Below are 25361 nucleotides of genomic sequence, written 5' to 3' on the forward strand. Positions count from 1 at the left end.
AAATAAACAGCAATTTTAGCGGTGTTCCAATAAGAATTCATTGGTCAAATTTTCACAGAATGTTCTTTAGATAAAAATCTATATAAAAAACGAAAAAAACTATTTTTGATTGAAATTCACAAATAAACTGCATCTCTACCTTAATTGTCCAGGTAACAAAGAATTTAGTCATTAATAAAATGGGAAATGCACTAGGATTGACATGGATGACTCATCAAATGCCACAAGTGGAGAATTTGGTTCATGGTCCAAGTCACTGTACAAATTACAAAGCTTCTGTGAATTATTCAGACAGATGGCTTGCAACTTTGCAAAACAATTTGGAATTTGCCGTGCCCCTTGACAGATGGCATGCTGCGTGTGCTCCACTTTACTATATTTCATAGGGCGATCAACATGATGATTTGCAAATCCAAGTACACCTATTCAACAAATACTAGTATTCTTAATTTGCTATCTACACTCAAGTATAATTCAAGAAATATCCAAAATAGCCTGATCATAGTATGATTTAAACTGCAAGTGTCAATGTAACAGCCCCACCAAGTTCAGAGAGGACAAAAATCAAAGTGGCAAACCATCTCGCTAACTGTCCTTTTTCCTTTATAGTATGTCTGTTAAGCCATTCAACTATAGAAATGATATTTTACCTCGATATGATGTCATCATCATCATCATCATCAAGCACATCCTCATCAGTGTCTTCATCAGCATCAATAGCAACCACTTCCACATCAGTATTGCTATCACTATCAGAGCTACTTGAAGTGATATCAAATTCCATCAACTGATCAAATAGATGTCTCCTTTCATGACTTGGACCTGCAACAGGTTCATCATCATCTATTATCTCAACTGGAGTGGCATCTACCGAGTTTGTAGTTGATGTGCACATGGCACCGCTTGCAACGCCACTGGATGTTGGGATAAATCCAAGAAAAGATTGGGAATCTGGCTCACTGACACTAACAATATCTATGTCTGAATCCTCATCAGAGGTATCTGAAGGCATCAGCCAATCAAGAGGGTCATGCATAGTTTGATTGAAGTCGTGAGAAGGATTATTCAATCCACTCGTTGATGGCATTACATTTACGACATCATCATGGAAACCTCTCCCGGCACTGACGACTTGTGAAGTATTGTTTGTCGTAACTGACGGGTTTGTGTGACTGCTGCTACTCACTAAGGTGGGGGATGGACGTCGAAAAGCGGAGCTCTCACTAATGTTTAACTCAGTCCTTTCAAGATTGAAACTTCTTGACTGGTGTGGATGCATCGGCAACATAGCTCTTTGTTGTTGTAAGTAGGCACATGTTGGTCGAAAAGCTGTCTTGGCCATGCCCAAGCTAGGTGCAAGATGATTTTCCTCACTACCGCTTAGTAGTGGATCATGAAATCCCATCAACCCCGGCACCGGATGGTGAACCCCAGAATTGAGTTCATTATTTAGCGTCCTCTCAGAATTCGGTAAACTAAGATCAAGAACCTCCTGTTCATGATCTGCTTGTGATGGGTGCAAAAGTAAATCTTCCCCAAGCCCATTTGGGAAAAAGTTTTGTTGGTTTGTGGGCACTGATTCTAAATTAGGATTTTCATTTGTAGAGTTTAATGAAGTGGATGCCGCCTCCCTGTTTTGCAGATGCTCACTAGGACTCTTATTCGTACGATTCCTTTTTTGTTTTGTGTCACTATTCTTTACTTTAATAGTCGAGTCTGGTTTATTCGGTGAATTGTTTACTTTTTCTTCCGCTACTTTTTCAGCCCGCTTTTCAAATTTGGATAAATCCACTGCTCCTTCCACAACATGCTCAAAATCTGGAAAATAATCCTGGCCATTTATTGTTGTTGACTGCGAGTCTGCATCCAAGGAAACAACATCAATCTCATCTTCATCACTTGGGTATCTTGGTACTTCATCAGTAAGCAAGCCTATCAAAACAAATTCAGAAATTGTGTTAGTATTTTTATGTTAAAAATTGATTTTTATAAAAATTATAGAAATTTTCTTTATAAATCAATCAAAGTGCTATGTGGTACAACAGTACCAGGAAGTTCGGGATATTAGTGATTGCAAACACAGAATTTGATGGGCTGAGAAATATAGACCTGGTGTATGCTCAAGAAAACCCACAGGGTTGAACTTTTTGGCCTTCACATTGTAGATCTAAATCTCATCGCTACTGATGTAGAAAGCTTTCAAACCACATTTCATCATATTTCTGTACATGCACTTGCTTTTACATACAGAGACACCAGTTGAGATACTATGGTCCTTGAATGTTCATTGGAATTCTTGTTTGTCGTCCAGGGAGAAAAGCACAACAACAACCTCTCAAAGCATTTTATAGCCCAGTATCGTTATCAACACTATCTTGCAATGCCATGAGAAAATCTCAAAATATTTTGAAATTGGAGCGATCAGTGTCTAATAAAATATCAAGGCAAATTTTGACCTTGCTGATTGGTGGAATATTATTGAGCCTGTCAATCATTGCATCACAGGCAGAACCCCAGACTGGTGACAATTATCAAGAGGAAGGCTACAAAGGTCACTTGGCTTTCACCATTTATAAAATACAAGTCTACCACTATGGCTGAAAGTAACCCAGTCCTATCTTACCTGTATTTCTGTTGTCAGTAATATAATCATCAGTGTCATCTGTTAAAACATCAGAATTGTTTGAACTACTGGGAAGATGAAATCTATCAGTTCCTATTGGTTGAGATGCCATCAATGCTGGATAGAGATCTTGTTCAAGATTAGTAGCAGCACTACAGCTTGGTTCTGACATTCTAAAATCACTGTCAAGTCGGTGCACCTACCAGAAAAAGTAATTAAATTTCATTAAATTTTGATCTTAGATTATACTTGGTACTGTCTATTATCGTGGAAAATTTAAGAATAAAATAGACTAGTGAATCAGTCTGGAGGGCAGTGGGTAGGGCCTAGGGTCAGTCTGCACATGTAAGTTTCCATGGTAATGAACTGAAGTCGGCATATTTATGTCGTGATTCACCAGGCCAATCTTGAGCACACTAGGAAGGGCATTCGGAATGGCTGGATCCCCAACTAATCACAAATATCATCTGGATCATATTTCCCAATGACAACTGTAATTTTGCTCTACACAAACATTGATAAAATAACAATATAACAATGATCCTATTATAACTTTTACTGTATACACAATATCTAAAGATGTGTTTGGTTAAATTTATTGGAAGTCTACTGGGCAACCAGTTGTAAAAGATGGTAGTTCATTAGTGATATTCATCAAAATTGGAGAACTTTCTCAAGGCCAACCTACTAGTATATCAATCTCTTCTTTTTCCACTTCTTAAAAACAGCAGAAAATTACATTTCTGCAGATTTGCAGGATCTTCCTGTTTGACGATCAAAGATGAACAAAAACACTATTAAAATCAAGATCCCATATGAAGCATTTCATGCACACCAGACTCTTGAGTTGTGTCCTGTAAAGCCCTTAAGTCATTCCATTTTCAAAGTATTCAACAACTATTTTACTTTTAAGGCCATCGTGTCTGAGCAAACTGCCAACATCACATACATTTTGTACTTCCTTGGTTAAATATTTTAGCATGCACACAAAACAGAATTCTAAACAGCAATGCTAGACAGGATTTATTGAAGTGATAACAATTACTCCCTACTCGATAAACGTGAAATAAGTCAGGCTTCAATCAGGATAACTCTGAGTGCAACAACTTTCGCATTTGATTCGATTTACTCAAATTAAAAGAGTATTCGACACAAAATGACCTCATGCAATTTTCAACTTTCCAAGACTGTTTACCACTTATTTATAATAAGACAGTTGTATTACAAAAATAATACATCATGAGAAACAGAATTCCTCTACAAAAACCATACACTACAGGCAATATAACATTCTAGCAATACAAATGGTATGAAGTATAGGTTGCAGGAATGTCAATCACTAACTCAATAGGTGTTGAATCTCATCATACATATACAAGTATATATAGTATTCTATTCTGTGTGTCTCGCATTTTCTTCTGATATGAAAATGCCATTTTTTCAACAACATATGCTACAAGGCAGGCAAATTTGTGCACTTGGGTGGGAAGGTTGTAGGAATGTCAATCACTAACTCAATAGGTGTTGAATCTCCTCATACATATACAAGTATATATAGTAATCTATTCTGTGTGTCTCGCATTTCTTCTGATAGGGAGATGCCATTTTTCCAACAATATATGCTACAAAGCAGGCAAATTTGTGCACTTGGGTGGGGGTGGGAGGGTTGTAGGAATGTCAATCACTAACTAATAGGTGTTGAATCTCATCATACATATACAAAATGCACATAATTTAATATAGTCTTTTTAAGTAATCTATTCTGTGTGTCTTTCATTTCTTCTGAGAGGGAGATGTCTTTTTCCAACAATATATGCTACAAGGCAGGCAAATTTGTACACTTGGGTGGGGGAGGGTTGTAGGAATGTCAATCACTAACTCAATAGATGTTGAATCTCCTCATACATATACAAGTACCTATATATAGTAATCTATTCTGTGTGTCTTGTATTTCTTCTGATAGGGAGATGCCATTTTTTCAACAAGATATGCTACAAGGCAGGCAAATTTGTGCACTTGGGAGTTGAATAGGGCAGATGAAACCTGCACTGTATCTGTTTGGGAAGACACACTAACCCATTATATTGCACATCTGGTAAAATATATACAGTAACAGAACTGAGCCTATAATTTGTATAAAAATCTGTGCTGCCAAGTGAAACGTCTTTCGTTCAATAATCCAAGAACGAAAGAATAACCTACTAGTACTGCATAAAACAAATTGATGCCTATTTATTAAGTTAACCCATTTTTCATGATTACTAAACATGAGCAAAATAACAAGGAATGAAAGTAGGGTAATTTGAATACTATTTTCATAATAGTCACTAGATTTGAAATCAAGCATGGATCTTTCAACAATATGGAATCTGAGTTTATTTATTACTGGGAAAAAAATTTCGTGCATAATCCTTATCAAATAGGCACGCAAGCTTCATCTGTTGTCAAAAGTACAAAAGAAAGCCATGCAAATTGGGCAAATATTGAGTAGCTATTAATTCCAAGGTCTACAGCAGCCACTATCATCACACGCGATGAAAATGATTTGCTTCCCGGGGTCCTAGGATCATCAGCATAAATGAACAAACTCAATTCCTTATTTTCATCTTTACTAATTAGGCGATTGTCTAATTACAAATGTAGTATACACAAGATTTCTCCAGCACGCACTAATATTGACTGCCAGGAAAATGTGAATAAGATAATGCACATGTACCATATTAAATTCTATCATTTGTTCTATTTTATTAAATTATATTATCTGTTGCTATTCCTTGTCAAGTGCAATGAAAATGAGCTGCCGCTAATATGAATACAAGACAATGCAGGAACAATTTTTGATCTGGTAGGCTTACCATAGTTTATCACTAAACAACAAAAATGGCAGGACAAAGTCTAATGAATTGTGCCGAATAACGCATCCACAATGGAGTGTGCTGTAAAATCTGTATTAGAAACCGTGGCTTCTATTAAAATGGCACAATGCAATAAAGGGGATGCGCCTTCTATTAGAGCACCTACACATATGAGAAATGATGAATTTTTGGTTCTCAATTGCTCAAAAAGAATGGGTGCGACTTCTATTAGGGATGTGCTCCTAATACAGAATTTACGGTATAATTTTTACTGATACCTAAGGTTGATGTGACAGACATATGTAATCGAATTTTCTAAGTTTTCCAACCATGACTTGATTTATATAATTAGTTTTCTACATGATGGAAATTATGAAATTGATGACAATGCCAATATCACTGTAAGTACGAGGTTAAAGGCAACAGAAAGGGCATATATTTTTCTATTAATAAAAAGAAACAAAAGCTTGATGATTTAGGTGACCCCAGTAAGCACATGTTAATGTACATAGACAACGGTAACCTGAACTCCTTTTCCAATACTAGTCGTATGTTTTTGACATGTGCGCATATTTTAAAACGGCAATGATTTTAAGATTAATTCAGGCTAAAGACACCAATGGTAAAAATGGTTTTCTATCATGCCATGAAAATTTACCAGGTTGCTAGCAATTGTAATTTCATTAGTGATGGTGTTTTATGTGAGCAAATAATTGTGGATGTTGGTAACTAAGATTGAATGTACTCAACAAATGGTGGCGTTACTTTTTACTTTACCACTCAATCTTTTGAATGAGGTCATTGAATATTGACCTCTCTTACGAGACTGTCCTAATTCATGTCAAACACTGATCAATATCTATCAAATTATATTCGACCTAAAGTGAGTAAAAAGGATAGATAAACTACCGGGTATTACATTTTCAAATAGTTTATGAACATAAATGTAATGTAACAACAATCTGGAGTAGCATTTACACTTGTTTTTCCAAGAAATCTATTTTTACAATGAGAAATACATTGATATGCTAATTATACCTATTCATATGCAAATGTACTTCATAAATAAACACATAGAAGAAGCAGGAAGCATTTTCGTTTTTGTCTGTCACTTCACACGTACAAGCATCTATTGCATGTTGTGGAAATTTATGTGACAACGACATACGATTCATCTAGGGGTTGTATTTTAGTACTCTCATGTAGCATTCAATTTTATGGCTGAAGCTTTTAAAATTCCTTTGAACTGATTGAAATTGTGCCTCCATGGCCCATGGCCATTTTTAGCTCTGTTCATATACAGTATACGAATTACAAATAATTTGTGGCACGAATACATACATGTACTATCTTTTCAGCCAGTATGTTTTACCGATTAAGCTAACTGGTATTGTCAGTGACGAAAAATGATCAACCCTTTTCCCTGCCAAAATTTTGAAAATTGTTATACATGTTTTTGGAATTTCTTTTTTAATTTTGAAGTAAATAGACAATTTTAAATTGCCTACAGCTCTTGTGAAAAACTAATAACTAGTAACTAATTTGCATATGTAAAAGTTTCTTCTCCAGTTTGTATTATTTATCACTATACAACAAGGCAAAGTAGTCTAATTTTATGTCAAGATGTCACTAGTAATTTATTTTATCATCAATAAAAGGTTAACAAGAACTCTTAAATAATTGAGGACGGGATATAAAGGTTCTTATGAAGAACAAAAATATGATTACCATAAAAACTCAATTTGCAGTAGTAATAATAATTGTGTTTTTTTTCAAGCGTGTGAATAGGGTACAGATGTAAATTTGTTTCTTATGCGTGAATTAATAGAATAATTTTTAGTTTATTCAATAAACAGTGATTTTTATTTTTTCAGATGAAAATGGAGACTGATAGAATGTAACATTAGCCATGATATGATCTAGCATTGACAAGTTTTGAGACAATCCGATTGAGCTTTGTACAATATGGTGCAAAACTAGATTGTTTTCCCCAAAAATTCTAATACAAGTAATACAAATTCAAGGATTGGTTCATCCATGACATCCATATATGGTAGCGATGAACTTTCAACCTTTTAACAACACAGCATAATTACTAATTCTAACCGCATTGAGTGGGGGAAATGTTACATTCTATAAGCCACATGCCCCACAGTTACATTTATAACAGATAGTTGAAAATATTGAAGATCACGTTTCATTGAAATCTATGCTTGTACAATGCGTTGCGTTCGTACGGTAATTTAATAAACATAACACATACATAAAGTATCCCCCTCTATAATGCATCCCGCAAACAAGCCTAATTAGCATATCATAAGAAAATGAACACTGATTCAACATGTAATCCAATATCACAGCAGTGGACGACAGTTTCTAAATAAATCTGAGATTCATCCAATGAGCGATAAGTCTTGTGCATAGAAATCGACACAAAAGAGCTTCTCTATAGAAAATCACATAAATCAAGCCCAGGGGCCTCAATATGTGAAATCGGTGAAAGTAAGTGGTGGGCGCACACCCAAGGAAAACACTAACTATATTATTTACATACATGTACCACTGGAATTCACGGTATAAACATTTTTAGGGTATGTAGCAGAACAGTCGAAGACAAGTTTTTTGTCATTATCTTAGTTGTGTAATGTTTTCGATCAGCGCAAACTCTAGAGGCGAAGTAATTTGCTTCATGATGTTTTTCTACAATGTACTCTGATCTGATAGGCCAAGTGTGTTGTACTGATGCAATTTCTGAAAAATTGGCATTTTTAAAGCTATGGACAATTGAATTACTGCGATTTTAAAGATATGATCTGTTAGAATATATTTTGATTAAAAAATGAAAGTTATTTTCTAAAGCTATTCAAATGAGTGTGAAGGGAGTATTTAACACCTTTCACAGCAATCACAGGTCACGTCAAAGGATATTTTATGGTAGTCTCAATTCACATCTATTATTCCGAAAAGTAAAACAATGTCCAATGACAAGGTTTCATGACTTCAAGGTCACTTTCTTGGCATTTCGGAAATAACCTGCTTAAAATCGATCCAAGGAGAATGGAATACTTCAGAATTACATCATTGTGAGTATTAACAGAAAAGATGAGTGCAAACCAATTAACTGACGATATCATTAGAAAATGAACAATATGTATAGTATCAAAGCAACCGGACTTTGCTGTTTTTTACAAGAAGTCGAAAATATCACTTTTTGCCAAAAATGACAAAAATATTCACCAAAATTAGAGAATTGAAGATATCATCATGGAATGAACAAATTTAAGAGAAGACTACCCAAGGTACATATACACCAAGTATCAAAGCATTCAGGCTTGTAGTTTTCAAGAAGAAGTCGAAAAAGTAAAACATTGACACGGACGACGATGGACAATCACTCCGCTCGACAAAGTTGACAGCGGAGCTAAAAAATAGAACTACCTTACCAATAATGCTTTCTGTGATATGGAACATGTTAAAATTTAGAGTGGGAGGGTCGTTACCTGCGCACATGCAGGAATTGAGTCCCATGTGATGATAACAACACACGCTAAGAACGCAAAGGAGTATGGGTAGACACACCTGTTTGTAAACAATGACACGCTATGGCCATCTGACGCATGCGTACATGTAGGTGACAGCTCCCCCACTTTAATAAATATTTTTTTATGATTAAACCTACATGTATTGTCGACATTCTGTAAAAACACCCTGTGCACATAATCAAGGATGCCCTCAACTCGTTGAATGTCTAAAAATAAGGGGTGGGTTTATAACCAAAGAGGGGCTTATGATCGGGGAAGTATGGTATGGGTGATCTGAAATGAGTATAAGATCCTGTCAATGCAGAATAAAAATTAAATTTGTTGCACCACCCAGTCTTATTTTCAAAACAGAATCATTGAATAAGTTAATGTATTGAAAACAATTACTATGTTTATATAAAGAGCATTTCTATTCACAATTTTCTCAGGATGGTATCTTCTCCCTGTTTGCTAACTGGCTAAAGTTAGTAAACAAAAACAATATAGTGGAGACCTTACTTTCTAATTGATCACTCTACACACCTATTAAAACTCAGAAGAGCTAATTATCATCGAATTTATATCAATTTTGAAGAGATTTTAAGAGCATAGCTTACCAAATCACTAAAACAACTGTTCAGACATGATACGTCAATAGTACAGGAGGACCAAATTGAGGTCAGAGGCCATTTTCAAATGAGAAGCCTAGTATATCAGCCATGGCAGCTGAAATATTTTATCTTTAGTGGAAGCCAAGCCACACCCAAATATGCTGACAGAGAAAAAATGCAGGTATACATGTACATATCTAAACTATATTTTTCTGACAATATTCAGTTTCACCTAGGAGTGTGCCACAGAAGCACTGGACGAGATTCATTCACTTACGAATGCGACTTTGGAGGAACCTTGTTGTACCATCCTCATGATCGGTACAGCCAAGTTCAAATCCTACCTAAGGCTGGGTTTGTGTGCCACAGATGCACTGGACGAGTTTCATTCACCGTTAACGAATGCAACTTTGGAGGAACCTTGTCATATCAGACTCATGATCGGTAGACCCAAGTTCAAATCCTCCCTAAGCCTGAGTGAGTGTGCCACAGATGCACTGGACGAGATTCATTCACTAATGTATGTGACTTTGGAGGAACCTTGTCGTATCAGACTCATGATCGGTAGACCCAAGTTCAAATCCTCCCTAAGCCTGAGTGAGTGTGCCACAGATGCACTGGACGAGATTCATTCACTAATGAATGTGACTTTGGAGGAACCTTGTCGTATCAGACTCATGATTGGTAGACCCAAGTTTAAATCCTACCTAAGGCTGAGTGAGTGCGTCACAGATGCACTGGACGAGATTCATTCACTAACGAATGCGACTTTGGAGGAACCTTGTCATATCAGACTCATGATCGGTAGACCCAAGTTCAAATCCTCCCTAAGCCTGAGTGAGTGTGCCACAGATGCACTGGACGAGATTCATTCACTAATGAATGTGACTTTGGAGGAACCTTGTCGTATCAGACTCATGATCGGTAGACCCAAGTTCAAATCCTCCCTAAGCCTGAGTGAGTGTGCCACAGATGCACTGGACGAGATTCATTCACTAATGAATGTGACTTTGGAGGAACCTTGTCGTATCAGACTCATGATTGGTAGACCCAAGTTTAAATCCTACCTAAGGCTGAGTGAGTGCGTCACAGATGCACTGGACGAGATTCATTCACTAACGAATGCGACTTTGGAGGAACCTTGTCATATCAGACTCATGATCGGTAGACCCAAGTTTAAATCCTACCTAAGGCTGAGTGAGTGCGCCACAGATGCACTGGACGAGATTCATTCACTAATGAATGTGACTTTGGAGGAACCTTGTCGTATCAGACTTATGATCGGTAGACCCAAGTTCAAATACTACCTAAGGCTGAGTGAGTGCGCCACAGATGCACTGAACAAGATTCATTCACTAATGAATGTGACTTTGGAGGAACCTTGTTGTATCAGACTCATGATCGATAGACCCAAGTTCAAATCCTACCTAAGGCTGGGTTTGTGTGCCACAGAGTCACAAGATTCATTCACTAACAAATGTGACTTTGGAGGAAGCTTGGTAAAGATTCGCAGGTGCTTGTGTTTGACAGAGCCTGGTAGCCTGGTAGATAGCGCATTAAATTGCCATTTGATTGAGAGACTGTCACACAGCCCTATCATGTCGTCCCAAACATGAATATGGCTTCCTTTGCACAAATGCCAGGAGAGGCAATAGTAACCATTGAATGTCTGGAATTGTCGTCTGGCACAAAAATATTTAAAATCATGACTAAAGAAATTGGTTACAACAAAAATTTCTTGACAAATATATGAAAATACGAGTATTTAAAAAATAAAAAAAAAAAAAATGCAGAAACAATCACTAAACTGCAGTACAAAAGTACAACTCTAGCAATATTGCTGTATTTAATCTGTTAGAAGCATATATCCAATAGAAGCCTATGTATAGCACTAAAATCATTGAAATACTGTGGAATACTTTATTTTCGCTGGAATTTATTTTCTCTGAAAAGGCTTTTTGGGCGTTTTGTATGGAATTTATTTTCACTGATTATTGATGAGTTTAATGTGAAATATAGGAAAAAAAGTATATTCGCTGGATTTTATTTTCACGGAATCATCCCTCCAGCGAAAATAGCGAAAATAAATTCCAAGCGAAAATAAAGTATTCTACAGTACATCTTATTTTGACCATAGATACACAAGCATATGGGCTTCTAGTAGAGTAAATACATGTATGGTATTAATTTATTGCCTGTTGACGGTATTTTTTTCCCCATTTACTTTGGCTATCTGTGGAAGCATTTAGCATATCATGTGTTAAACACAAATGAGCGATACTGAGAAAGAACTCGTTAGCGTTTTTTTCTGTGTTTTATTTGTAAGGCATGTATTTGTTTTTTTTATTTTAACAATAACTGCAATCATTTCTATTTGCACCATCTTTTTTAAGCTCCCCCCTAATTTCTTTGATGTGCATGAAACTCACAAGATCATGAAAACTATGTATATTACCATACACAAGTTACATGCCAGGAAAATGAGTTCTATCGTAATTTTTAAACTTAGTGAATTATCTTATCTGCGAAAACAGTTCAATTAAAACCCAGTGAATAATTAATGCATACATTTCAGTTACAGCGCCCTCTATAATTTGACGCAACTACAGCTATCCATCAACAATCCACAAGTAAAATGACATCCACGAAAACAAAATTTTACACTCTGCATCACAGAAATTTTTACTGCTACAAAATTATGCCATTTCCACTGACTTGCGATATTAAAAAAAGTGTCTGTGTGAAATAAAATCAGGTTTACAGTATCAACAGCCACTCACCATGTGTATATCTCGACAGACAACTTAAATATAAAGTGACATTACTGAATGTCTGCATTCCGAAAGTGCACATCGTCTACCAGAAAAGTTGTGGAAACCCCTAAACTGCACAGTAACACAGAGCAGTGAAAAGTCGTGCCATTTGAAATTTGTTAAAACAAAGTTTTAAATGAATGCTACTAATGACAGTGAAAATTAATTTTAGCTAAAATAAAGTATTTTACAGTGGTAAGTTTTTTAAGGGATAGAAGGGGGCTTGCATTAAAACATGTAGCATTAACAACAAATTTAGCTCAAAATCCACTAGCAAGATGTTAGTGAGATCTCTAACCACAATAACATACAAGCATTGGAAAGTCATGCCACGTGTCAGGTTATGTTTGTTAGTAGTTAAAAATCAATGACAATGACGTCAATATGGTAATATATGTACAGTTATGTACATATGCCATAACTAAGAAGCCAGGAAGTAGAGTTTCCTTTGACAGGTCATAAAAAATTAGAGGCAAAGAACCAATTACAAGACTGGTTACAAACCAAGGCTAACCTCGATGTGGTTCGTAACAAGTCTTATGATTGGTTGTTGACAAATGCTGAACAGGCCACGCCTCCAAACTGTGCCGTGCGTTCGGGCAAACCGTTAAGTATTCGCAAATGGAGTTGATTTGTGTAGTTTTCTTGATTTATTCTGCAGATATCGGTAAAATGTAGGTAAGGCTTTGGCGAAATTTGAAAGAGCAACTAATAAACTTCAACCTGGTATTTTTTATAGATTTTGTTTTCCATTCTGTTCGTCTGTTTTTTCCAGTTTAAAAAGTATGAGCTGGCTGGAGCCTTCATCCCTTGTCTATTTCTTACACTAGATACCAGCCGATACCACCTTCTCCCCCCGTCCCGCTCATAGGGCGTGCGTACAGTTGGTCATAGTTCCAGGGCTCCCTGTGATGAAACCACTAACCCTACTCAAAATATCAATCCATGCAACGAGAAATGCTAATGAAACCACTAACCCTACTCAAAATATCAACCCATACCACTAGAAATGCTAATGAAACCCCTAACCCTAACTACATTAATCATACAGCAAAGTGATTAAAGTTAAGTTTTCAACAATAGTTCATGCGATTGCCAACAATGACATCACCAATGACATCACAGTAATGGTATTCCAAGCAGCACATTAGGATCTGCAGTTGTTTTCTTTGAGAGGGCATCAAATCTCAATTGATAGTTTTTCATGGTAGGGGCTCAGAAATAAGTTTATTTATTTGACCATATTTATACAAGGCATAATATTCAGCAGGAAATAACACGTGGCCGAGGGGAAGACGTGTAGTGGCGTGAAGCTAGGCGATTAGGTGCCGTACGCGAGCGCCGGTTCGAGTCACGCACGCAGTACGTATTTACTATAATTAGACATAGTCTTTACCTTGCCGTTTATTCGGTGTTATTTGCTTAGGAAATAACACTGATCTCCCACAGAGACCTGTTTGAGAGAAAGTTCCATCATTCTGCTGTGATCTGCTATTCCTTATAACAAGGATGCTATGAATTTTTATGTGCACTAAATTTAGAAATATCACTTAGGACCGACAGTTTTACATCCCCTCTGACTGGATGTCATTTTCTCAACACTGAATGCCATCAGCTTAGGAAGCCAGACAAGCAGAGGCATGCAGCCCATGAATCTGTTATCCCTAGTGTTGGGTGGACATGTGCTGACACCCCCCCCCCCCCCATTGATTTTGGTATATCTATAGAGGCTCACAGCAGGCAATGTGTTGGACCACACTTTGGGCATAAAATATTAAACCATGCACAGGAGACATCAGTTTTTAAAGTATAAAAACTAGTTTGGCAAACTAATTTCAGTTGGGATTTATAGAAAATGTATGTATAGTATATAATTTCAACTTTTCCTTTTGCGATTAAATAACACAAGTTTTTTCAGATAATAGGGATTGAAGCAATGCAATTAAGGCAAATGATACACAGAATAACCCGCCAAAACATTCTATAGATATCTGAATGGGCTTTTCTCTACAGAAAAAATAAACAAAGTTGAAAATATTTAAAGTGCACATGGTGCATTTAGGTCATAACATGTGATATACCGTTAAAATCCTATTATAAACCGCATACCTAATAGTAACCGCACCCCTGATTTCGGCTTCAGTGTTAAAGAGTTCTCAACAAAAATTGAAAACATGAAAAGTACCTATTACTAACCACACCCCCAATTCAACAAGACCATGACCGACTTTGTTTCAATGAGCTGGTACATTGTTTCTAATCCTATTCATTTGTTTCGACAACGTGCCTAAAAATATTCACACCTCTTTATTGTTCAGTAGTGTTCAATAGTGTTCAGTAGTGTTAGGATGTCAAACACGCAGTGAAACTGATTTTGTCTTATGACAACTTTTGTCAATACTCCTTATGAATACGTCCGTGTATCGCAAGTTTTCGACAATGAGCTGTTCTCACCGAAAAACTGTTAAATTCTTTTTCGATGTTTAGTTCATCTTTCGAAAACAAGTAATTTCTTGATTTAAATAAAAAGGCATGTTGTTTTCCCATGAAAATCAAAGCCAAAAGATCGCACTACATTATCGGTAAATCGCTTCCGGGTTTCGATTACCATGAAGTCGGTGACCTGTCATTAACATATTTAAATGAACTAAGGTAATTTGAACAGGTGAGCACCATCCAGCATTTTGATTGGTTAATTAGTGACTTGACCTACCTGGTCAAGTAACGTCTCGTGTGCATTCAAACTACATCTCGGATGTCGCATCGATCGTATACATGTGACCGAAATAATTCGCTTACGGTGAAACTAAGTTGAATTTTACTTGCATTTGATAACAATTCAACGAATTTATTTTTCGTGCGTTGTTATAATCACTACTGAGTAATAATCAACAATTTCAACAGTTCGAAAACAAGTAAGTTATTCACTTGTGAGCTGAAGCATGGCCGGATTGCGTTACCGTTCCCACGATATCGTACTTTTTTAGTGCCGTACCATGATCATTTTCTACTAAGCAATGCATTAATGTTTGTTTTTATTTGAAACTCCTGTCAGAATATACTTTCCGTGACGAAGAAAATAAACAAGCAGCCTGTCGGCTGAGATAGCTCCGCTGTTAGCAATGCACATGGCAATTAAAGAACAGAAGATATCATTAGAAAATGAACAAATCTGAGAGAGGTCCACATGTAGTACCTATATGTATAATATATCAAAGCAATTGGACTTGCGGTTTTCAACAAGAAGTCGAAAATATCACTTTTTACCAAAAATTACAAAAATATTCATCAAAATTAGAGAATTAAAGATATCATCATAAAATGAACAAATCTGAGAGAGGTCCACATGTAGTACCTATATATGTAATATCAAAGCAATTGGACTTGCGGTTTTCAACAAGAAGTCGAAAATATCACTTTTTACCAAAAATTACAAAAATATTCACCGAAATTAGAGAATTAAAGATATCATTACAAAATGAACAAATCTGAGAGAGGTCCACATGTAGTACCTATATATGTAATATCAAAGCAATTGGACTTGCGGTTTTCAACAAGAAGTTGAAAATATCACTTTTTACCAAAAATTACAAAAATATTCACCAAAATTAGAGAATTAAAGATATCATTACAAAATGAACAAATCTGAGAGAGGTCCACATGTAGTACCTATATATGTAATATCAAAGCAATTGGACTTGCGGTTTTCAACAAGAGGTCGAAAATATCACTTTTTACCAAAAATGACAAAAATATTCACCAAAATTAGAGAATTAAAGATATCATTACAAAATGAACAAATCTGAGAGAGGTTCACATGTAGTACCTATATATGTAATATCAAAGCAATTGCACTTGCGGTTTTCAACAAGAAGTCGAAAATATCACTTTTTACTAAAAATGACAAAAATATTCACCAAAATTAGAGAATTGAAGATATCATCATGAAATGAACAAATCTGAGAGAGGTCTACCCAAGGTACATATACACCAAGTATCAAAGCATTCAGGCTTGTAGTTTTCAAGAAGAAGTCGAAAAAGTAAAACATTGACACGGACGACGGACGACGACGGACGACGACGGACAATCACTCATATGATAAGCTCCGCTCGACAAAGTCGACAGCGGAGCTAAAAATAAATAAATGCATATTACATTAGATAATACCAAGTATTTTTTTTTCATGTAAACAGTTTTTTTGTGACGTGACACTTATCACTCTTCCCTGACATCTAAATTGGAGTTAGCTTATATTCAAAAGATTGTACGGTGTATTGTTTGTTTTGTGCAAGTGACCACACCCATTTAGTGATTGCAATATGTACCTGATATAAACCGCACCCCGAACTTGAGCTGTTGATCCCAATTTTTTATTTGATACATTGTAATATAAACCGTGGTTTATAATAGGATTTTAACGGTAGTAGTCTACATACCTCTGTAGATGTTTGACCTTCTCCACTCTGTGATGTTGAGTCAGCCGTTTCTCCTAACATAGCCCCTGCTATGGTGTATATTCAATGCTCTATCACAACCATTTCTGTAAAGATAAAAAAGTAATAAACATAATGCATGTTGCTACCAGCAACCAATAGGGTAATTTCAATTTATCTGCAGACATCGCTTGTACATACAGCTGCTGGTTGATATGAGTGACGTCATTGGCTAATATTATCCATAAACCAAAGTGGTACAGTCACTGACACGACTAGTATCAACCTGCTCCATGAATTTACAAATCATCCTTTTCATCACATGACCAACTACGAGTGTCAAAATAACAGAAACTGTAATTTATGCCAATTCGATATGGCTTCTAGTTGCCATTTCCCATGATCATCATAATTATCACCCTTCTTTGTGATATTTGTTCAAATTAAACTTTCAGTTGGGATGATTGCATGTACAAGTTTAATTGAATCCATAATATTTTGTTGTTCGGTTGAAAAATTGTTTACAGAACTTCTATAACAACAAACATTTACAGGCAAACAACGATTATTATGTGAAAAATTATCATTTGTGATGCCACAAACCATTGTTTGATTTGCATGGTTTTGCTGAAGGTGACCATCTATGGCCTTCTCCATGAACCTGTGCGTGATCGCGCAAGGAAAAGCTGCATTTGATGTCAGTTAAATAATATGTTTTTAAATAGGTGCCTACAACAATTTTATATTTAAACCAACATATTTTGTCGTCTAGTACCACACTATAGGTAAACTGACAAAAATATGCGACTGTGTTCAATTTCCATGGAAACAAGCAACTTCATGTTACCACGGAAACGTATTTAGTAACTATTTTATTATTAGCAGAAGCAAAAATTATTTCCAAGCAAAAATAAAGTATCTTACAGAATTCATACCACATGTGCTCTATTTAAACACATATAAACCAAAAATCACTGTTGTATACTGACTCATTTAAATATTGCTGCTATGTGTTTTGTTGTTAATAAACTGAGCTATCTGAAACTCTGCAAATGTGAAAATGCAAGGAAAACATGAATATTAAAAACTGATGTTCATACATGTATGAAGATGTGTAGGGTTTTAAACGCCATTTGTATTATTTACTGTATTTTCTCTATTCTCAGGGGCAGAGCTAAATCACTGATTGTTCTAGACGTGTACCACTGTACTACATATTTCTATGGGCTCTGCTCCGGTTAAATCTAGTACTGAGAAAACTTTGCAAATGGTTTAGAGGAAATACTACACACTACTAACCGAACAAATACTAGTACCATACATGTAGACAACCTCAAATTGCTGAATAACATACATTTCCAGTACAATAAAAACTATACCCATTTTATTTGAAACAGAAAATCACATTTCACAATGAAAATTTTTTAAAATACATGTATACAATTCATAATTCAAAAACAAGTTTTTTATTGGACTTTCAAATACTAGTAACCAATCACAGGAAGTACATGTAACAAGCCGGTAGGCTGGTTGGCGATCCGCTCCGCTCAAAAACAAGCAAGATGTTTTTGGCTGTTTCCATGGTTTGACATAAACGTGAAGCTAACGTCGGTTTATAACCAATATGAAGTTCGCAAACATCATTCAGTCTTTAGAAGTCACTTAGTTTATTACGAGGACCACAGTCAATCTCCTAGTAGAGTGACTGTGCTAGAACGTATTCTGCTGTTACATTTATTATTTCCAACCGTTTTGCGATAGCATTTTCTAGAATGAAGCGTTTCCAGTAAAAGCTGGAAAGCGAAATAATGAAATAACGAAATGATAAATATTTAACTAAAGTACAGTGTGTTGACCTTCATAATAATATACTTCGTAAAGTAAAACACTAGTCACGGTGAGTTATTTAAATATAGGACTCCTAACCGAAAAATATGACCACAGTCCAAAATTTCAGACGGGTATTAAGCAATGTAAGAGCATATCAGAAGCATTTACTCTAAAATATAAAAAAGAACTGCAGTCAAAAGTCAAGAATGCCAGCAAATAAAGAACTCTGTTCCACAATCCTTCGTGCGCGTTATTATGGACACGCGCAAAAAATTGTACCACGCTTGTCAAATCTGGGTCAAATATACAGTACACTACTATCTTGCCACAGATTGTTTAGTAGTGGAGTGTTCGGTGACCATTGAATTAGCCCGTGATTCATATTTTATGTGTATTAATTTATTCATCAATTTTCGTGACTGACAGTACTGCCCAAATTTTAGTCAAAAAAATGCAACTGGTGAAACGGAAGAGCATCGCCAGGCGATGGACGCGGGGCTCTTTAGCAACGACCGCATAGAGGTCAAAATACGCGTTCTATTTTTACGCGTTAAATTTGGCTCTTCCGTTTCGCCCCCTCCGGAATGTTCTACTTTCGCAGCCTAATCGCAGGTTTTTCGAAAAACGTCGAAAAAACACAAGAATTAGTAGAAATGTTCCTGTTTTGGGCGGATTATTGATAGAGAATAATGTCTTTATTACAAAAATGCTGAAAACCCGTGAGTTGTTGCCTTAGTTATTTTTTTATTGGCAAAAAACTGCGAACTCGGCAAATTTGATTGCACAACTTCCCTTTATCATATACACCCAGCGACACCGATGCCAGCTGACTGTGTACAAAACTGGTAGGAGGTAATACATTTGGGGCGAAAGTATTTAAAAATCAGTTTTTGGATGTTGCAATGACAGTGGTGGGCCAGGATTTTTTTTCCAATTAGTGACGACACGACCTACCTGTGAAGTATGAACAAAACCAGCCGAGCCGTTGCTGGTGAAAAGTTACCCCAACTTTGGGGTCAAATTTCTCGGTAATGAAAACAGATATCAAAAATTCAAATGGTAACTTTGTGCCCACACTCAAGCTGAGTAGAATGAGCTATGTCTGAAGTGTTTTATCCCAAATTTGTAGGAGGAGATACATTTAGCGCGAAGCTATCCAAAAATCAGTTTTTTGGCTGTTGCTATGGCAACGGTGGGCCAAAACATTTTTTCAGATTTTTCCTTATAACTAGGGTGAAGGTGTGACCTACCTGCCAAGTTTGAAAGAAATCGGCCAAGCCAAAAAAATCACAGAAGAAATCATACGTGAAAACACTGGAAATGTACACACACAGACACACAAAACGACAAAAGTGATTATAAGGGCAATCCTAGCGGAGCGGATCGCCAACAGGTAAATTGCGGTCAGAAAAATAATTCAGGGTATGGTAGTTTGAACAGCTTTCCAGTTAACATGTACTGAAAATTGTAGTACATATTTCAACACTGTTTAGCCAAGAAGTACCAATGAAAGAATTTAATTCCAAAAACATAAATACCAGTATTCACTTTCAGCTGGTATAATTGCAGGTACTATTTCCAGGTAAAAGCTATTGTTGTGAACACAGATGACACAAATAAATTGCACACACATGTTCAGTGAAACGTAATATTTTCACACACGTTTGCACATATTTCAATAATTATCATAACAATAGCACAGGAGGTTAATTTAGAAATGTTAGGTGAAACTCTAAATAACGAGTTACATTTTGATTAAAGGTTAGGGAGTATGAAACCTTTCTTTCTCGCACTATGCTGAAAAAAGCATAATGCAAATAGGACTTTTTTTGTGAAAATACGAGATAAAACCCCTTCAGATAACATGTTCTGAAGAGGGGCATATACAATTAAAATGAAGGAGGGAGAGAGGGAGGGAGGGCATATTAAGCTAAGGATCAGAGTTGCGGGTGAGCCTGGTCCTAAGATACTCTTATCCAAAATGAATTACATGTATGGTTTTGTGTACATTTACTCATCAAAAACACTTTATTCAATGATTTTGCAGTTTAGCATGAAACAGTTGACCGTTTCACCACTACCAGAATTTCTTGCCCAAATTATTCTTTTTTCTTATATTCTTCAATATAAACCCCAATTTTGGAGCCAACAGACAAAATTTCATTTTGCTATTTTTGTCACAATCTTTTGAAGGAAAGTACAAACCTTAAATGGGACTACTAGTATTTTGTAAATTTGTGATACAAAGAGGGAACTGGTGGTAAAAGGTTAAACTTTGAATGGCAAATCCTAATTACACCATTCTGCAATTCTTTAGTAGCAAACTAAGCTAGTTCTAGTTTTTAATTAATATCTACTATGTTTAGTACTAGGTTAAAAACACATGCTGGTTATACCAAATAAACAAAACTAGAATCTTGCCAAACAAGAACCAAATTTGTTTCAGTGAGATCACAATTGAACTATCTAATTTCAAGGAGGAACATATTGGCTTTAATTAAATACAGGAAAATAATAAAGATCAGTTTTGTTACATTCTTAGGTTTCACCAGAAGGAAAAACAAATTGATGAAAATGCAGTATGTTTATCATTTTTGTTTCATTTATATAAAGTGCAAGAACAGATTGAAAATAAAATATTTCATGTTGTAACCTTGGTTTCTGTTTTTAAAAATTAATAGATTAGCAGAGAAAGAATTTTACGTCAATGACATTTTTTAAAGAAAGGAATGAAACACACTTTCAAAGCCACAATATGAGATGGCAAGTCATTAAAACTGCCAAGGGCCAACACTGAATCATGCATACTCTATGGTGATTAAGGACATGTATATTTTAACTCAACCAAGAACATACATTATTAATTTAGTACGTTAACCAGATGAAATCCACACTAAATCAATATCTCCTAATAAAAAAAACAAAAACAAAAAAAAAACTAAAATTATACAAAAAGCCCATTAAAAAATTCAATAATTTAAATTATAATAAAAGATACAGACATGTAATATCTTGTTTTTCAAGACACGTCGATCACTGTTTTAAAGTTCGATAACAATTTTGATTGCACAGAAACAGGAAGTGGATGGGTCAACTGAAAAACAGTTGTCCGTCGGTCAACGTTGGGTACCAAATCATAATTAATTGTGGACGAAAAATTGCTGAAAATTTAGGGCAATTATATTAATGGAAACTAAGACTTTCATTGAAATGTGTAAATTTTTCGCCGATACTTCTAGAAGGCGAGAAAATGTTCGTAGAACAGCTGTGTGTGTGTCAAGCTGGTCGAACACGGCAGGCTGTGACGATGCAACAAAACACTCGGCATTTCGAGCGAAATTTTGGTAAAATAACACACATTTCGATTGTCATACAGCACTTACCCTAGTTGAATAGGTAAACAATCTACCTATGAACACATTTGCTTCTAGATATTGCTGGAAAAGGCCAAAAATGAGTCGAAAAAAGAGATTTTCCAATCCCCGACTCTCTCCGCTTTGACAATAAAATTAATGCAAAGAAAAGACAAGGGCAAAACATTTGGGTGACACGACCTCTCGCAATTTGCGAGATCACGTGAAACGCGAACACCAAAGGAAAGGTCGAGACAAAGGTCATATTTTAGAGGATAGTTGTCGATTAATTGTTTACCATTTTCACAATATGTACAAGAGTGTAACTTTGTTATTAAATATATTAACGGTTTCGAGTAATTGAAAAACTGTCACTTTAGTCGTTCTTAGAAAAAAAATGCATTCGATCTTCAAGGTCAAAAGCCACGTCAGCCATATTCGAAGCCCTTTGGAACGCGATAAAAAAAATGTGTAACATCAGGTTTTTAAAACAAATTACATTTTTTTTTAGATATGCTGGTGCCAAATCGATTGACACCCAAGCAACAATGTTGGCACGATGACGTTTTCCATTGGCCGGGGCATTCATAGGTGAGAATTGGTTTATAACCGTGAAAAGAAATTGAGAATTTTTACCAAGATAGGTGGTCTAATGGGGCTGCTTTAAAGTCGGCGTTCAATGAGGCTTGGATAGATATCTCACGGAATTGAGTTGGAGGAGACGAAATTGTAAACAGTTTGACAGAGAAAATGGTCGAGTGGAAAGACAAAGAATCATTCTTTGAACAAGGTTTCGACAACAGGGTGTTTATTATTCCAGCATTGATCATAGTCCTAATAGTGGGTGAGTCCATATACATGCATATAGTGTTACAATCAACAGCATCTACATTAAGTTCATTATCCATTCATACGAAGTCATCTTCCTATCTATAATCTTACATGACGCGATGATCTGCCAACGTGCTCCCTTCATTTTTGGCGAACTCGTATAACAGCTGTCAGCCAAACCGGCGTCCTTTGGGATTTTTTTTTCAAACAAATAAAATTCTCAGTTGTGGTTTTATCCTAAAACTTTGAAGTGGAAATAAAAAGCCATGTAACAGCTGTTTAAGTAAGCGTAATATTACGTTTAATTCCTTGCTATCACTGCACAAAAAATAAAGAGGTCATACAAACTAATATATGCTGTTTAAGTTTTTTTTTTTTTTGTAAATTCTTTAATTCAGTGAGTTGCATTTATTTCTGGTTACCCAATGATTTGGTTTATATTTAATTTTTTACTTGTTTTTTCAAATAACATTTATAAACCTGTAAATTTGCTGTTGCTGTTAATCTCTAATTTATAAATATTTACCAAAATTTACAGTTGACATCTATGGATAATGTAAAATAGAGTCGAAACATTTTTATAATTTTTTTTTATAAATTTTGAATGTTAGTTGAAAACAACTTGACCAATCACAATACAATACAATAACGAATTGATGACCAATGATTGAGGGAAATCTGCAAATACTCATGGGTAATGGGAATTACAAATTAGCTTTTGGCAATTAAAGTGTATTCTTTGGAATTGAATAAAGTGTGTCCCCGTCTTTTAAAATAAATTTTATAAATATCTCTAAAAATTCAACCAACTACTAGTAATTATTTTTCATAAATTTTGAGCAATCATTGAATTGTATTGTCTTTTGTTCTCTTGAAATTTGTGTCTTCTTGGACCAACAATGGATTATAATTTTGGCTTTAATTAAGGAAAACAGAAATCATTTATCTGACTGAATGTTGTTTAAGGGACACTGAAAAAATTTAAACATCACGCAAACAATCGTCTTCTACCGTAGATGTACACACAAAAATAACTTACTTTTCTGAGGTTCTAACGGCATTGCTTATTATTCAGTCATGCTTCAATACAAACAATATTATTTCTTTAGTTTCCAATGAAATAGATGTGAAATTCAAGTTTGTTCTAAGGTGAAAAGATGTTTAAGGTCACACAATCGATTCTGTACAAAACCACCATGTTTTCAGAACTTGACCTAGTATGGTGTACTTTGACCTGATAGGTCAAGAATGTCATCAACCAATTAGAATACCGCATGGTACTATCAACATATTCTGAGTATTGACAATCGCAAAGAACACATTTCACAAGTAAATTTCATTATTATCAACCTTGTCAGCTCCCGTTTGGGAAGTCCAAAAACAGGGTTTTATGGGTTGACCTTTGTGCATCTGTGTATGTATGCGTCCACATGTATCTCAGACATGCCTGGACCACTTACATTTGAACTTCATACATACATAATGCATCCTGGAATACATGTGCACATTCGTTTGTTTCACCATACGATTCAAGATAACGATTTTGCCATTCTGAATCTGGATCTCAGTCATGCATAGACAGATTTTGTTCAAACTTGGTATGCACATTAAACTTAATGGGATCTTAATACATGTCATTTTGGTCGTCAAATCTGACGAGATGCTTTTCAAGAGCCACATCTCTGACTGTTCATGTTCAAACGTTATATATTTCTTAAACTTGAGAACTCACGGGGAGTATGTAATGCAATTACTTATTTTACTGAGGTGCATTGGTAGATGAGCTTGTTTCCCTGAGGGCAATATAGATTGACTTGGTTTATGAACGGTAATAATAGATGATGGCCTTGTTTCACTGAGGGATTTTGTAGACGGGAAAATGTTTCCCTGGGGCTGCATCAGGAGTAGTAGGGGCACATGTTTCAGTGGAGCTATTTTGCTACTGTGTCACCAATGCCTGACTTTTCCTACATTTTACTTTTTTGACAGCTTTTGCTTCATACAAGCTATTCAGCAGCATTACCGGACGGCAGAAGGCAAGGAAGGAAAAGGCACAGAAGAAAAAAGAAAGAAAAGAGCAGAAGAAGGATCAAAAGAAAAAGAAGTAATACCCAGTATATATCAGCGAGAAAGCGTATTGTTAAGAAATGGCGTCTTCTCATCAAGATCAGTTCTATCTACGAAACAGCTGGATGGAGAAGATACAATGTAATATGGTCGATAGGTGACATCCAGGAAATAATTATCAACTTCCACAAGTCGGCCATTTTGTCCAGTGAGGTCACAATCTGAATCTGCTTTGCCTATTAAAACTAAATACGCTGACCTCTGGTTAAAATTCCTGACTTGGTAGTTTAACAAATATAGATTTTTAGGGCTCTCGTTTTATTGAGATTTTATTGAATGAATCGCTGTGTATATATTGTTACTTCTTGCATCTTTTTATCACCGTCATGGATATTTTTGTCTCACCAGAAACCTTGACTGAAA

The 25361-nt window shown here is 35.7% G+C and overlaps 1 protein-coding gene and 1 long non-coding RNA gene across 2 annotated transcripts in view; one reads left to right on the forward strand and one right to left on the reverse strand.

Moving 5' to 3' along the window:
- LOC102803688 (uncharacterized) overlaps positions 1-22239 on the reverse strand; it is a 45443-nt gene extending 23204 nt beyond the window's left edge. Inside the window, exons 1-4 of the mRNA XM_085495214.1 lie at positions 22071-22239; positions 16861-16964; positions 2624-2822; positions 651-1932 (exon numbers count right to left, since the gene is read on the reverse strand). Coding sequence (XP_085351340.1) covers positions 651-1932; positions 2624-2822; positions 16861-16920 — 1541 coding nt within the window. The 5' untranslated portion in view covers positions 16921-16964; positions 22071-22239. The remainder of the gene's footprint in view (positions 1-650; positions 1933-2623; positions 2823-16860; positions 16965-22070) is intronic.
- Positions 22240-22689: 450 nt separating this feature from the next.
- On the forward strand, positions 22690-25361 carry LOC144360028 (uncharacterized). The gene is made up of 2 exons (XR_013422132.2): positions 22690-22884; positions 24861-25361. It is a non-coding gene; the product is annotated as an uncharacterized LOC144360028 (long non-coding RNA).

This window comes from Saccoglossus kowalevskii, chromosome 21 (genome assembly GCF_978046115.1).
Source record: "Saccoglossus kowalevskii chromosome 21, keSacKowa6.1, whole genome shotgun sequence".
NCBI lineage: Eukaryota > Metazoa > Hemichordata > Enteropneusta > Harrimaniidae > Saccoglossus > Saccoglossus kowalevskii.